Source organism: Pristis pectinata, chromosome 28, assembly GCF_009764475.1.
Source record: "Pristis pectinata isolate sPriPec2 chromosome 28, sPriPec2.1.pri, whole genome shotgun sequence".
Taxonomy (NCBI): Eukaryota; Metazoa; Chordata; class Chondrichthyes; order Rhinopristiformes; family Pristidae; genus Pristis; species Pristis pectinata.
In genome coordinates this window covers 26927446-26939448 of record NC_067432.1, presented here as the reverse complement: position 1 = coordinate 26939448, position 12003 = coordinate 26927446, and the positions used below count along the sequence as shown (strand labels likewise).

Sequence of the window (12003 nt, the reverse complement as noted above, 5' to 3'; positions counted from 1 at the left end):
GATGTATAATGTAGGAAAATAAATGGTTATCCACTTTGGTAACAAGAGTAGAAAAGCAGAACATTGCTTGAACAGAAATAGATACAAGAACCTTGTTCTTGTACATAAAACCCTAAGGTAGCATGCAAGTACAAGAAGTAATTAGGAAGCCAAATGGAATGTTGACTTTTAACACAGAGGAATACCACAGTAATGGAATCTTCCTACATTATTAACGGCATTGGTGAAACCACATAGAACAGTACAGCACTTCTTGGAATACTGTGTCATTTCGATCATTTTTGATAAGGCATATATTTTGATTGAAGGCAGTTCACAGAAGGCTCACCAAGATTGATTCCTAAATGAAAGGATCATCTCATCAGGAAAGATCAAAGAGGTTAGGCCTAAACTCGCTGAAGTTTGAAATAATGAGAGTCCAAAGGGGCTTTACAAGGGTAAACAAAAAGAGGGCATTTTCCTTCTTGGGGAAATCTAAAATTAAGGAGCAGTTTCAAAATAAGGCATTGCTGATTTCAGACAGATGAGGAGGAGTTTCTTCTCTCTGAGGGTCATGACTCACTGGCATTCTCCACCCATAGAACCATGCAAGTGAAATCACAGAATACATTCAAGGCAGAAACAAACAGATTTTTGGCCTGTAGGAGAGTTGACGATTATGGGAAAAAGGCAGAAAAACAAAACCAAAGCCAAAATAAGATCCACCATGATAATTTTTGTATCCATTTTTCAGGATGCAGGCATTGCTAGCAAGGCCAAGATGCTGCTGGGTAGGCAAGTCCAGGATTAAGACCTAGCAACAGCATGATCTAATGTGGTGCATAACTTAGAGAGGAACCACGTCCTTCTTGGTGGTAAAGGTTCCAGTTTTGCAAGGTGCTGTAGGAGTAACCTAGGTTGGTAACAGTGGTGTATTTTGCAAATGGTGTACAATGCGGGCACAATGCGATGGTGATATTAGCAATGACAGGTTTATGATGGTGATTGGAATGCTAATCAGAGCACTTTGTCCTTGATGTTGCCAAGTGTTGTTGCAGCTGCGAGTAGAGCATTTTCCGACGGGCTCTGGACCTGTTCTCTGTAGATGGTGGAAAGAATGCCAGCAGGTGAGTCATTCACTGCAGGATCTCCAGCATCTGTCAATCCTTGAAGTCACAGTAATTATACAAACGATGCAGTCGAATTTCCATCAACGGTGATCACCAGAATGTAGCAATTACTGGGGGACTCTGCAACAGTAATGCCATTGAACGTCAGTGACATGTGGTTGGACACTCACTTGTTGGACATAGTCATTAACTGGCATGTTAGTTGAATACCACTTGGCACTTATTAGCCTGTGTTATGTCATCTTGGTCTTGATGCATGCAACTATGGTCTGCTTCATTCTCTGAGGAGTTGAAAATGGAACTAAACATGGCGCAATTGCCGAGGAACATGCTCGTTTATAAACTAATGATTAAAAGATCACTGATAATACCAGCTGAAGATGGTTGGGTTCAAGATATAGTCCTGAGGAACCCCTGCAGCAATATCCCAGAGCTGGGATAATTGACCTCCGGTTAACAACCATCTTCCTTTGTGCAAGACATGACTTCAACAATTTTCCTGATACCCAATGATCTCAGTTCTACCAGAGCAACTTGACAACATGCCTCGATCAAATGCTGCCTTGATGCCAAGGTGATTCCTCTCATCTCATTTCTAGAATTCAGTTCATTGCTCCACTTTTGGACAAAGGTTGTCCTTGCATCTGGAGCCAGGTGGGTGTGCTGAACTGGGCACCGTGAGGGAAGGAGAGGTGCTGGTGGTGAGTCATTGGTAAGTGCTGCTTGATAGCATTGCACCTTCCATCACGTTGCTGACATCTGAGATTGAATGGCAGAGTAAGCTTGGGGGCCATGTGGTCTCCTTTTGTCCCTCCTGAATTTCTATTTAAGTGACCAAACTATGAAAGGAGATACAATATAGTTGCATTATATTGGAACTTATATTGCAGCAGAAAGGCCAAATTCAGCTTGGAATAGTGTCCTGGTCACCTAGACATTTTATTAAGAACAAATGGGATACCTTTTAACTTACCAAGTCCAAAAGGAAAGAAAGTGATTAAAGCAAGCGAGAAATTATTGTTCTATCAAAGAAAGAACTTCTCCCAGGTTCCGGAAGCTTTGCACAAGAATGAAAGAAAACCATAGGTAACCAAAGATAACAGTTTGGTGCAATTAGGAGAGCGCAGAAACTGTATTGTCCTAGAAAATAAGATGAGAACTAGATCATATACAAATCCAATGAAAACTGCAACTTACGTTGCAGCTATGTAAAACTTCAGTTAGGCCACACTTGGAGTATCACGTGCAATTCTGGTCATCCCATTACAGGAAAGATGTGAAGGCTTTGGAGAGGGTGCAGAAGAGGTTCACCAGGATGCTGCCTGGATTACAGAGCATGAGCTATAAGGAGAGGTTGGACAAATATGGGCTGTTTTCTTTGGACCATTGGAGGCTGAAGAGAGACCTGATAGAAGTTTATAAGAGGCATAGATAGGGTAGGAATGTCAAATACTAGAGGACATGCATTTAAGATGAGAAGGGGAAAGTTTAAAGGAGGTGCAAGGCAAGTTTTTTTCTTGTTTTTAACACAGCGTGGTAAGTACCTGGAACAGGCTGCCAGAGTAGTGGATACAATAGTGGCGTTTTAGAGGCTTTTAGATAGACTCATGAATATGCAAGGATGGAGGGATGTGGATCACATACAGGCAGAAGAGATCTAGTTTAATTTGGCATCGAGTTTGGCGCAGACCTTGTGGGCCAAAGGGCCTGTTCCTGTGCAGCAACGTCCAATGTTTCTCACACAAATGTGCTGTTGGTAACCTGACCTATAACATTAGGGATGTTACAAATAATTCCAAAAGAATAAAACACCATCTTTTGTACTAAATGCTCCCACAATTTCACAAAAGTAGCACAATGTCAATATGGACATTTCTAGACTCAGGAAAAATTAAGACTCATTCTGGTACTCACATTACAACAATAATGGACCTGTTGATTTTCTGAGCAATCTCTACCTACAATAAACAGGACATGATGGTGGGGAAGTCCAACTAGTTAAACAGATTGGGAAGTACATGTCCAAAGCAATCTATTCCATTCGAGCATATTACACTGGTCACCAATCAAAATTCAAGTGATTCATATATTACACTTAAAGATTTTTCTTTAAATTCCCAATGAGAGAAAAACCCAAATTTTTATCATTGCTTTTCTGTCTATCCCTTCGTGACTTTAAACTATTCATTCTCTTCTGTCTATCTCTACATCACTAGTAAAACTATTACTTTAAAGAAAAGCTTCCAAAGTGCACAGAAATGAACGTAACATTACTTTCATAGTTTCTATCCCACTTTAAACAACTAGTTTTATTTCACCAAACTCCCTCTGCAATGTTGACACGTTCAGCTGCAAGCAGTGGTAGACAACTAACAAGAATATTACATACCTCACCACAAATAACATCCAGTAAGAGCACCAAAAAGATGGTTGATCTTGATTTTCAGATCCCCATGGATGATAGTTTTCAGCTAAATTGATTCACTGTGATCTCAAGAAACTGGACACAGCCCAAACAACATCCCAAATGTGACTGCCAAGGCCAGGACTGCCAATGCCCTGGCAAAATAGTTCAACTGAGGATGAGTAAACGCCAAAGTAGAAAATTTCTTGAATGCATACAAGAGCACAATCCCACGGCCAACAGTTGCAACGTGCTGGTGTCAAGAAGTGGGCTTCTCACAGCAATTAATAACTTCCTCTCATAACATCTCAAGTCTTCCCTGCCAGTGGAGTCAAAATGCTGAAACACACTCTCTTACAACTTCTTAAACACACTAAACTTAAAATTCTTCAAAAACAAAGAAAGCATTCAACTTTCTCCTTGAATGTATTCAGGGATAATGAATAAAAAGCCTGACTGTGACACAAAACTAATATATAACCTAGATAGCAAAATAAGGAAGAGACAAAGAAAAAAAATCTTCATTTTTGAGAGAACACAACAGTTTAGTTATTTTGTTAGGAAAGATGACAGTTTTCCTTTTGTAAATTGAGTACAACGAGTAGTAAAAAGGGGATAACCTTTGCTTTTAGTTGTTTTCTTTGACGGTATTTCTGAAAGCTGAATGTTATCAGGATCTCCTCCCTCCTCTTCTATTGCCTGTTTTGGTAAAATAAAACAAGTTTTTTTTCCAAAACCTAGATCAGCCACTAATACATTAGCAATTACAGAAATTCAAAAAATATGAAGCAAGATCATTTTGAAAATCTGTATACTTCTGGAATACATGAAGAAAAGCATGGTTCATATTCCAAGCAAATACCGTAGTCTACATTTAATTAATTATTCTCCTTTCCAACTACCTCAAATTTCAATGACTTTTTATGAACTTTGAATAACCATGAGTTAATATTAAATACTGCAGTAAAGGAAGTATAGCAGACTAAATTTCTGGATCTCTACAAACAAGGATCACATTTTTATAATACAAGAACAGAAAACACTGGCAACACTCAGCAGGTCAGGCAGCATCTGCAGAACAAAAACAGAGTTAACATTTCACGTCAAAGACCTTTCATCACAACTTTCCCATACTGCTAAAGTCTACAACCATTAACATTGTTTCTTCTTTCACAGATCTGATCTGCCCAGTGTTTACAGAATTTTGTTTTTTTTATTTCAGATTTCCAGTATCTGCTGATTTTTAATTCTCAAAAAGTTTGCTTTAAAAAAGTCATACACAAAGTAAATACCAGTTAGAAAGGAAAATGTGAATAGGTTTCATGGCAAGTCACAATTATTCGTTTTAAGCCTATACACTGTGATCTCCCGAATATGCAAGTCAGAAAATAGGTCGTTTTTCGATCGTGTTTTTTGTAAACTTTCTATCAGAGTCAGATCCCTGCCTATTTATTAATGCAAACTCTGATCAAACGTAATCGATAATAAACACATCTTGATGAAGACAGCAAATGTTATTAACCGACGTTACTTGGATCTTTTACTGTTGGAAGTGAAATCATACGACCTTCAGGCACAAAACAGGTTTCAAACATTTTCACCGATAACAGGAAATCTAGTTCACTATGACCTGCCCGTGGTGGCTCAGTGAGACACTGAGCCCGTTGACAACAGCTCCCATTGGAGCTGGGGAGAGAGGCCCACTGAAGGCGGCGGTAACCGCCGCCTCGGCTCTCCCTCCTCTCACTGTCACGGAGGCTTCTCGCACCTGTTTCAGCCTTGCAACGAGTACAGTTTTGACGCCGTTTATATCTAGATTCCGCCGCTTGAGTTCTGATTTCAGATCTACCACACGCAGCTCTGTGATGCACCGAGCCTCGGCGGCGCTGGCAGCCGCCGCCATTTCACGCGTCTCCACCGACCCAGCGCTCGGCCCCGGCCCCGCCCCCGCCCGGCACCCGGATGTAGTCAGCTGCTGCTGCTGCTGCTGCCGGCGGCCCGGGGGAGGGGGCTCGGCCACCGGCTGCGGCTGCGGCTGGGGCGGGGGTGACAAACGAGGCAGTGGGTCGGCCTGGGGGTGTCAGAGGAGGGGGCGGGGGTGATAGAGGCAGGGGTTCGGCCTCCGGCTGGGACAGGGGGTGACAGAGGCAGGGGCTGGGGCAGGGGGTGTCAGAGTAGGAAATTTAAGCAGAGCTTCCAATGGGCATCAACGCATTCCAGGGAGCGGGGCTTTAACCTTTTCACTCGAAGGCACGAATGTTTTATTCTTTCGTTAAACATGTGACAACACAACAGAAATTTCGTGGTCTTCACTGTTTCTTATGTTAAAAGTAAACATTTAACTTGGGAACATAAGCCTCTTTGTCGAGAGGCTATTGACCTGAATGTTTCTCCCCACGCGGATGCACCATCTTAATTCTTCATTTTTAAACACTTAGTTTTCCGAGAACGTTACTGTCCTGCTGAAAATCTTCACCCTGAACCTCTCCACAAGTGCTTGCTGATTGGCTGCGGGTTCTCAGTGTTTCTGAGTGGATGTTAGATTTATTGACATGATATTGGTGGTGTTTTCAGAGAAGGGGGGGGTGATTTGCACCCTGCTGTACAACCCCCACACCCCCCTGTACATCTCCAATTCCCAGACCCCGCTGTAAAACTCCCGCACCCACAGCCCCCGCTGCGGAACCCCCGCTGTACCGCTCCCGCACCCACAGCCCCCGCTGCGGAACCCCCGCTGTACCGCTCCCGCACCCACAGCCCCCGCTGCGGAACCCCCGCTGTACCGCTCCCGCACCCACAGCCCCCGCAGACTAAGTTGCTCCAAACGCCGGCCGGACCGCGCATGCGCCGTACCATCACCCCGCCCTGTCCCTGGAAGCGGTTCCCAATGAAGGTCCCATCGGGCCGGACCCCCCGCGGTTCACTTTTATTCCATTGACAGACAAGGCGGGGGCGGGTCGGGATGGGGTGGGTGGGTAAATGAACGTCGCAGAGCGTCTTCTCAGTGGCGGCGTTCTCACGTTTGGCACCGGCAAACAAAGCCGGTGTCGTAAGACAACGTCTGTCGCAAAGCCAGGGGTGTGCCGTGCGGTGGATTGAGCGCGGCGGCGGAGCGGAGCGTCGGCGCTGCGGGGCCGCTGTAAACAACGGGCCGCCTCTCCACACGAATGTCCGAGTAAAGCCCTGGCCACAGCAGGCGCGGCCGCCGCCACCCTGCACTGAAGCTTCGGTAAGCTGCTTCTTACGTCACCCGTCATTTTTAAGAAAAATTTTAAAACCTATTTTGACCGCGTTCCCGGCCGGTTAAAAAGTGAATGTAAAGTCCCGGCCTGGTCAGCTCACTGGGAGCTGCTGACGTCTGTCGGCTGAGTGTGGCTCTCCCCCCACCCCTACCCCCGCACCCCCCCCCCAACCTCTTCCCCCCCACCCCCCAACCTCTTCCACACCCACCCCCACCAACCTCCTTTCCCCCCCACCCCCCCTAACCTCTTCACCCCCCCACCTCTTCTTTTCCCCCCCCCACCCCCACCAACCTCCGCACTGTTTATTCAATAGCACTTGTGAGGAAGGTGTGGGGGTTGGGGAGAACTTTGAAACCCATCGATATTCTCTTGCAAGTCTTGTCGAAATCTTAACAGATGCGCAGTGGAAATTTTCAAGTGTGTTGTTTTAACTATGTAGGTGTTGGTTGCCAGGGAGAGAGGTAGGATTCTCCCTAGCAGTTGAACTATCTGTGTTAATTGATTAAATGCTTCATAAAAAAGAACATTCAGTCTATGTGGGTTCCTATTTTCATATTCAACTAAAAGTTATTAATTTCTTTGGGGGAAGAGTCAACACTATAGATTTGGTTCTGAGAGTGAATGTTTCAAAGTAGTCTGTCAAGTCTTGAATTTAAGCCTTTTCTTTATCGTTCAATTTGTATTTTTTGTCTTTTGAAATTAATTCATGTATGAATACCGTGGTTAAACGGGGGGGGGGGAGCTTTTAAGATTATCAAAATTAAACTTACCAGACCCATTGAAAATTGATTATGCAGTTGTAATAACTCAAAGCAAATAGTTAAAATAAAACTATTGTAAAGCTAAATTTTTAAGTACCTGGGACTTGTGGGATGAAACATAAGCTCACAATGTTGCAGTTGATTACAAATTAATTTCTGTTATGTAGGATATAATATTGTTTGATATATACTAATTTTTACACATTTTCTCCAAAACACTTGGACTGGAGTATTATCCTATGGGTATTCTTGTTTTGTGCCAAAAAAAATGTTGTTATCCATTTTGTTACCTAGCCATTGGCTGTCGGTTTCGCAGTTTGCCTTTTGGATGAGAGGTAGGGTTGTCATGCTCCTAATAAAGTCATGACCTAGTTGACTGTTCAAGTAGGCATACATATCATCAGGCTATGTGGCTGATACAAAATTCCGTTTTCTTAGCTGAAATTTATTTGAGGTTAACTGTATTTAATGAAGTGTCTGTGGGTTTTGGATAGACCATCTGATTTTTAAGGTTGTTCCACCAAATGCTACTTGCATTTGTGCTGTATATTTTTGTTTGATTCAAACAAATAATTGTATGAAATAGAATTTATTTTGGATCTTATGCTATTCTCATAAATAAGCTGACACAAAGATAAATGAAGAGTTCCATTTAATTTTTTTATCATTTTTTTGCACAGTAAACAAACTCTGATATAAATCTGTATTCAGTCTGATTTAACTGTAATCATTGCTGAACTTTGAGATTCATAAAAAAGACTGTTCTGTCAGTATAAAATATTTAAATTAATGCATTTTAATACTTAATTAGACTGTTTTGAAGAATATTGTGCTTGCAACATATTGTTCTATGGTAGTTGCATTTTTCTTAATATTTCTATATTCAATTCTCTCCAGAAATTAAGAATAGTTTTATCTTATTAAGCTGCAGTAGGCTATAATTGATATAAGTCCACAGTTAAATGAACCCATGTTTGTCTTGGGTTTGAACACAAAACGTTGACCATCTTTTTAGCTTCCACGTATGCTGCTGAATTCTTCCAGCAGTTTGTTTTGCTCTAGATTCCTGTTGTCATTTGTGTCTCCAGTGTGTGCATTGACATTTGTCAGGGAAGAGTATTTGAGGTGAAGCTTGGATATCATTGAGAGGAAGCTAGTTAAATATGAGGGAGAAAGCAGCAAACGCAAATAAGTTTGGAACAGTTTGGGAGGAGGCTTCAGTGGAGTATAAATACTGCCACAGATCAGCTGGGCTGAATAGCCTGCTCAGTGTTGTATATCCTCTAATTCATTAGATATTGTTATTATGATTGGCATGATCAAAGACTTCAATTACAAAAGACAGTTGGCCAGTTGTTGATGCTAGGATCTAATTGATTCAAATCAACAGTTGTAGCTCATCCTCTCTCTTCCTACTCGATTACTGAATGGAGTTTGTGTTTGTGTTAACGTAATTACATATGTACTTAAATGGTGCAGTAATAAGTCAGAAGAGGAGTGTGACAGATTTATATTGGTCTCAAACTTGACTACAGATTATTACTGAATTGAAGAATGAATTATTTGGTCTGAAGAAATGTTGAATTTCTGGTGAATCAATGACGCAGTTGGTGTAGAGATGTAGTTTATTTTGCTACGTCGTTATATTGACTTCTGCTCGAATATATATTTGGGAACTATCAGTCTTGAAAATCACTTATCATAAAGATAATGAGTTGCTGCAAGTCTGGATGGGACGTAAGCTTTAAATGTGTACAAACAAGATACATTCAAACTGAATAATAAAGAGAAATACTAACTGTCCTTGGTGCTTAGTTTTGTTGACTATGAATTGGTCATTCAAAATTGAAAGTCATGATATTAAATGTGATGAACATTTTGGTGAGAAACAAGTTTAAATCAATTTTATTATAAATGTTTGAAGTATAATAATGCAATGCATATATCATTAGAAATGGCACTTTTCACGGAAAAGATGAAACAACATTTTCACTTATATTTTTGGAACTTGTTGGGTTTTAAAACAACATATTTAGGTTTTATTGAAGACCAAATAAGTGGAAGCAATGTACTTGTAAGAAACATACACTCAAGAATATATTTAATGGGAGAAGCAGCAGAAAACAACATGTATCTGGAAGATAATTAAGGATTCTTTTGGCTGGAAATTGGATTTTGTCCACTTTTGGTGCACTAAATTGATGCCATGTTTGTTGTCATACCTAACCAGAGGCCACCCAAAAAAAATGATGAGATTGGTGTAGTTTCACTTTTATTTGCTGTAAAAGTATTAAACCTGTCCTGCACTTTTACCAATAGCAGCAGTGGGAACCTGCTGTTTCATTTGCATGCTGTCTGTGGAAAATGGGTCAGCATTGTTCGAGGGATCTTTCCTTGCTAGCCATTCGGGGTCATGGAGATGAGACACTGAGGTGGGCAGGACAATTTGTGGGAGGATTCTATGAGCTGTTTAATGTCTTAATTGGGCCTGGTGCCATATGTAGCTCAGGCAGCACCAGGCCACTGGATTTGATTCTTTGGGACCATATAGCTGCCTAACTGCTGAAGGGGGGAAGAGAAAGGGTCTCCAGCTAAAAGCCCCCTCTCCTTTCCCACCTTTTCTTTCCTCCCCACCCCTTGACCCACTCACCAACTTTTACTGGGCTTGTGCTGTGGCTGGCCCCAAACCAACATGGTTGGCGTTAGCTTGCTTTGATCTGTGCTCAGGGCTTCCAGCAATGAGATATGTAATATAGTATAAACTACTCCCACCCCTTCAATTACAAGTCCTTTGAAAATATAAAAATGATGCCCTAGTGGGGACATGCAAATCATGCAAGGTTCAGTACTTTTGGCATGATGTTCTCTTTATTCAACTGAGAATTCATAACAAAGGTCACAAGTCTGATGCACATTGTTGGTATTGATCACGCCTTCACATGCATGAAATGAGACAGGAAGGTGACACTTCAGGTGAAGCAGGACAGGAAGTGTCCATTCCAATTTCCCGAAAGGAGGGGGAGAGGGCACACTTCAATTTTTTTTGTCTATTATTTATGCATGAAAGACAGGTTCAGATTGGGTCCAATTTCTGGACAAATGTTTTCTATTTCAAACATTTTTATTTAGAAGCCTTTGGAAATTTCAACTTAATGACTCAGTTGCCTATCTCGTATTTCTATTTAAACATAAATCATCCATTTATATGAAAAAAATTTCTGGCAAGTTGATTTGTACCTAAATGATTCTACTCCAACAGAGGCACTTTACGGACAATATTCTACCCATGCTTTACATACCAACAACTACAATAACCTTGCAGGAAGTATTAAATATTCCTTTCAATAAAATGTGACAAAAATAATTCAAAATTTCAACAACTAACTGAATTTTTCCAACTTTTCATTTACTCCACCTTAACAGCATGGGTTTATGGCACATTATGCAGGCCATATGGGCATTTTTAATCTTGAATACATCTTCCCTATTTCTTGAAGTCCTAGCTGAGGATGGATATTCTGAGCTAAGGTGCAGTTTCCACAAGCTATCATGGTGAATGCCATTTGTGCAATAAGGCTTTGTTTAATATATTTTAAATCTCCATTGGAGGCATATTCCTCCCATTCACATTTGCTTAAGCAAAGGCCTCATGTTATCAATAGTATCTTGTAGTTTTAGGTCTTGTTAAAGTTTTAACTTTATGCACCAACAGGGAAATAGGACTAATCTTAACAAAAAAAGTTGCATAATTTATGAAATGCCAAGCTGTTATTTTGAATGTTTCAATATATTGGAAGCAATTTCAGAATAAAGATTACTATTAATTCAGAAATGAATTTATTCTTGCAAGTCAAATAGCAGAAAAACAAGAACAATATTATGAGTAATCCATTTTAATGCAAATAAAACCTCACTGGGTACAAAAACTCAGCTGAATATGAGTACTGATTTGCTCAACACTTCCATTGCACAATGTGTAACTATTCAAAATTGTACAGTTTGTTATTAATAGTAAGTGCATATCAAAGAAAGCAAAATATAGCCACCTTCATCTTAGCATTAAACATGCAAGTGAAATAAATTTTTCATCCAACAAGAATATAGTTTCTGTATTCCAAAAAGGAAGTTCCAGACCATGGTTGGAAGATGATTCAGTATTCAAGAACATAACTTTTCACAAAGCCCAGGTTTGCTCAAATCCCAAATTTGGCGATTCTATTCTCCTACCTTTTGCATACAACTTGTCACAATATGAAAGAAAACATTTTTCATAGCTAGTCATTTTTACTTCTAATCCCTTCCCTTTTTTGTCCCCTTTCACTTCTGCTCTTTTGAATGTGATCACACGTGCCTTCACTTTCCCTCCCTCTACTTATTCTTTTCACCAATAGCAATTTTTGCTAATAGTGTTTTTTGTTTAACCGCTTGTATGTGCTTTACTAAACCCAACTAAAATCGGGCCTGCAGTTTTCCAGTAACTCCATGTT

The 12003-nt window shown here is 40.8% G+C and overlaps 1 protein-coding gene across 4 annotated transcripts in view; it reads right to left on the bottom strand.

The window, feature by feature from the left end:
* The window catches only part of sltm (SAFB-like, transcription modulator), a 52458-nt gene extending 47004 nt beyond the window's left edge, over nt 1-5454 (bottom strand). For 2 of the 4 annotated variants that reach the window (XM_052040636.1, XM_052040637.1), the window contains exons 1-2: nt 5282-5439; nt 4134-4212 (exon numbers count right to left, since the gene is read on the bottom strand). In XM_052040636.1, the coding sequence (XP_051896596.1) occupies nt 4134-4212; nt 5282-5416 (214 nt within the window). In that variant the 5' untranslated portion in view covers nt 5417-5439. Of the gene's footprint in view, nt 1-4133; nt 4213-5281 lie in introns of all 4 variants that reach the window. The other 2 variants (XM_052040634.1, XM_052040635.1) reach the window with 2 other exon arrangements.
* Between the last annotated feature and the right edge of the window lie 6549 nt (nt 5455-12003).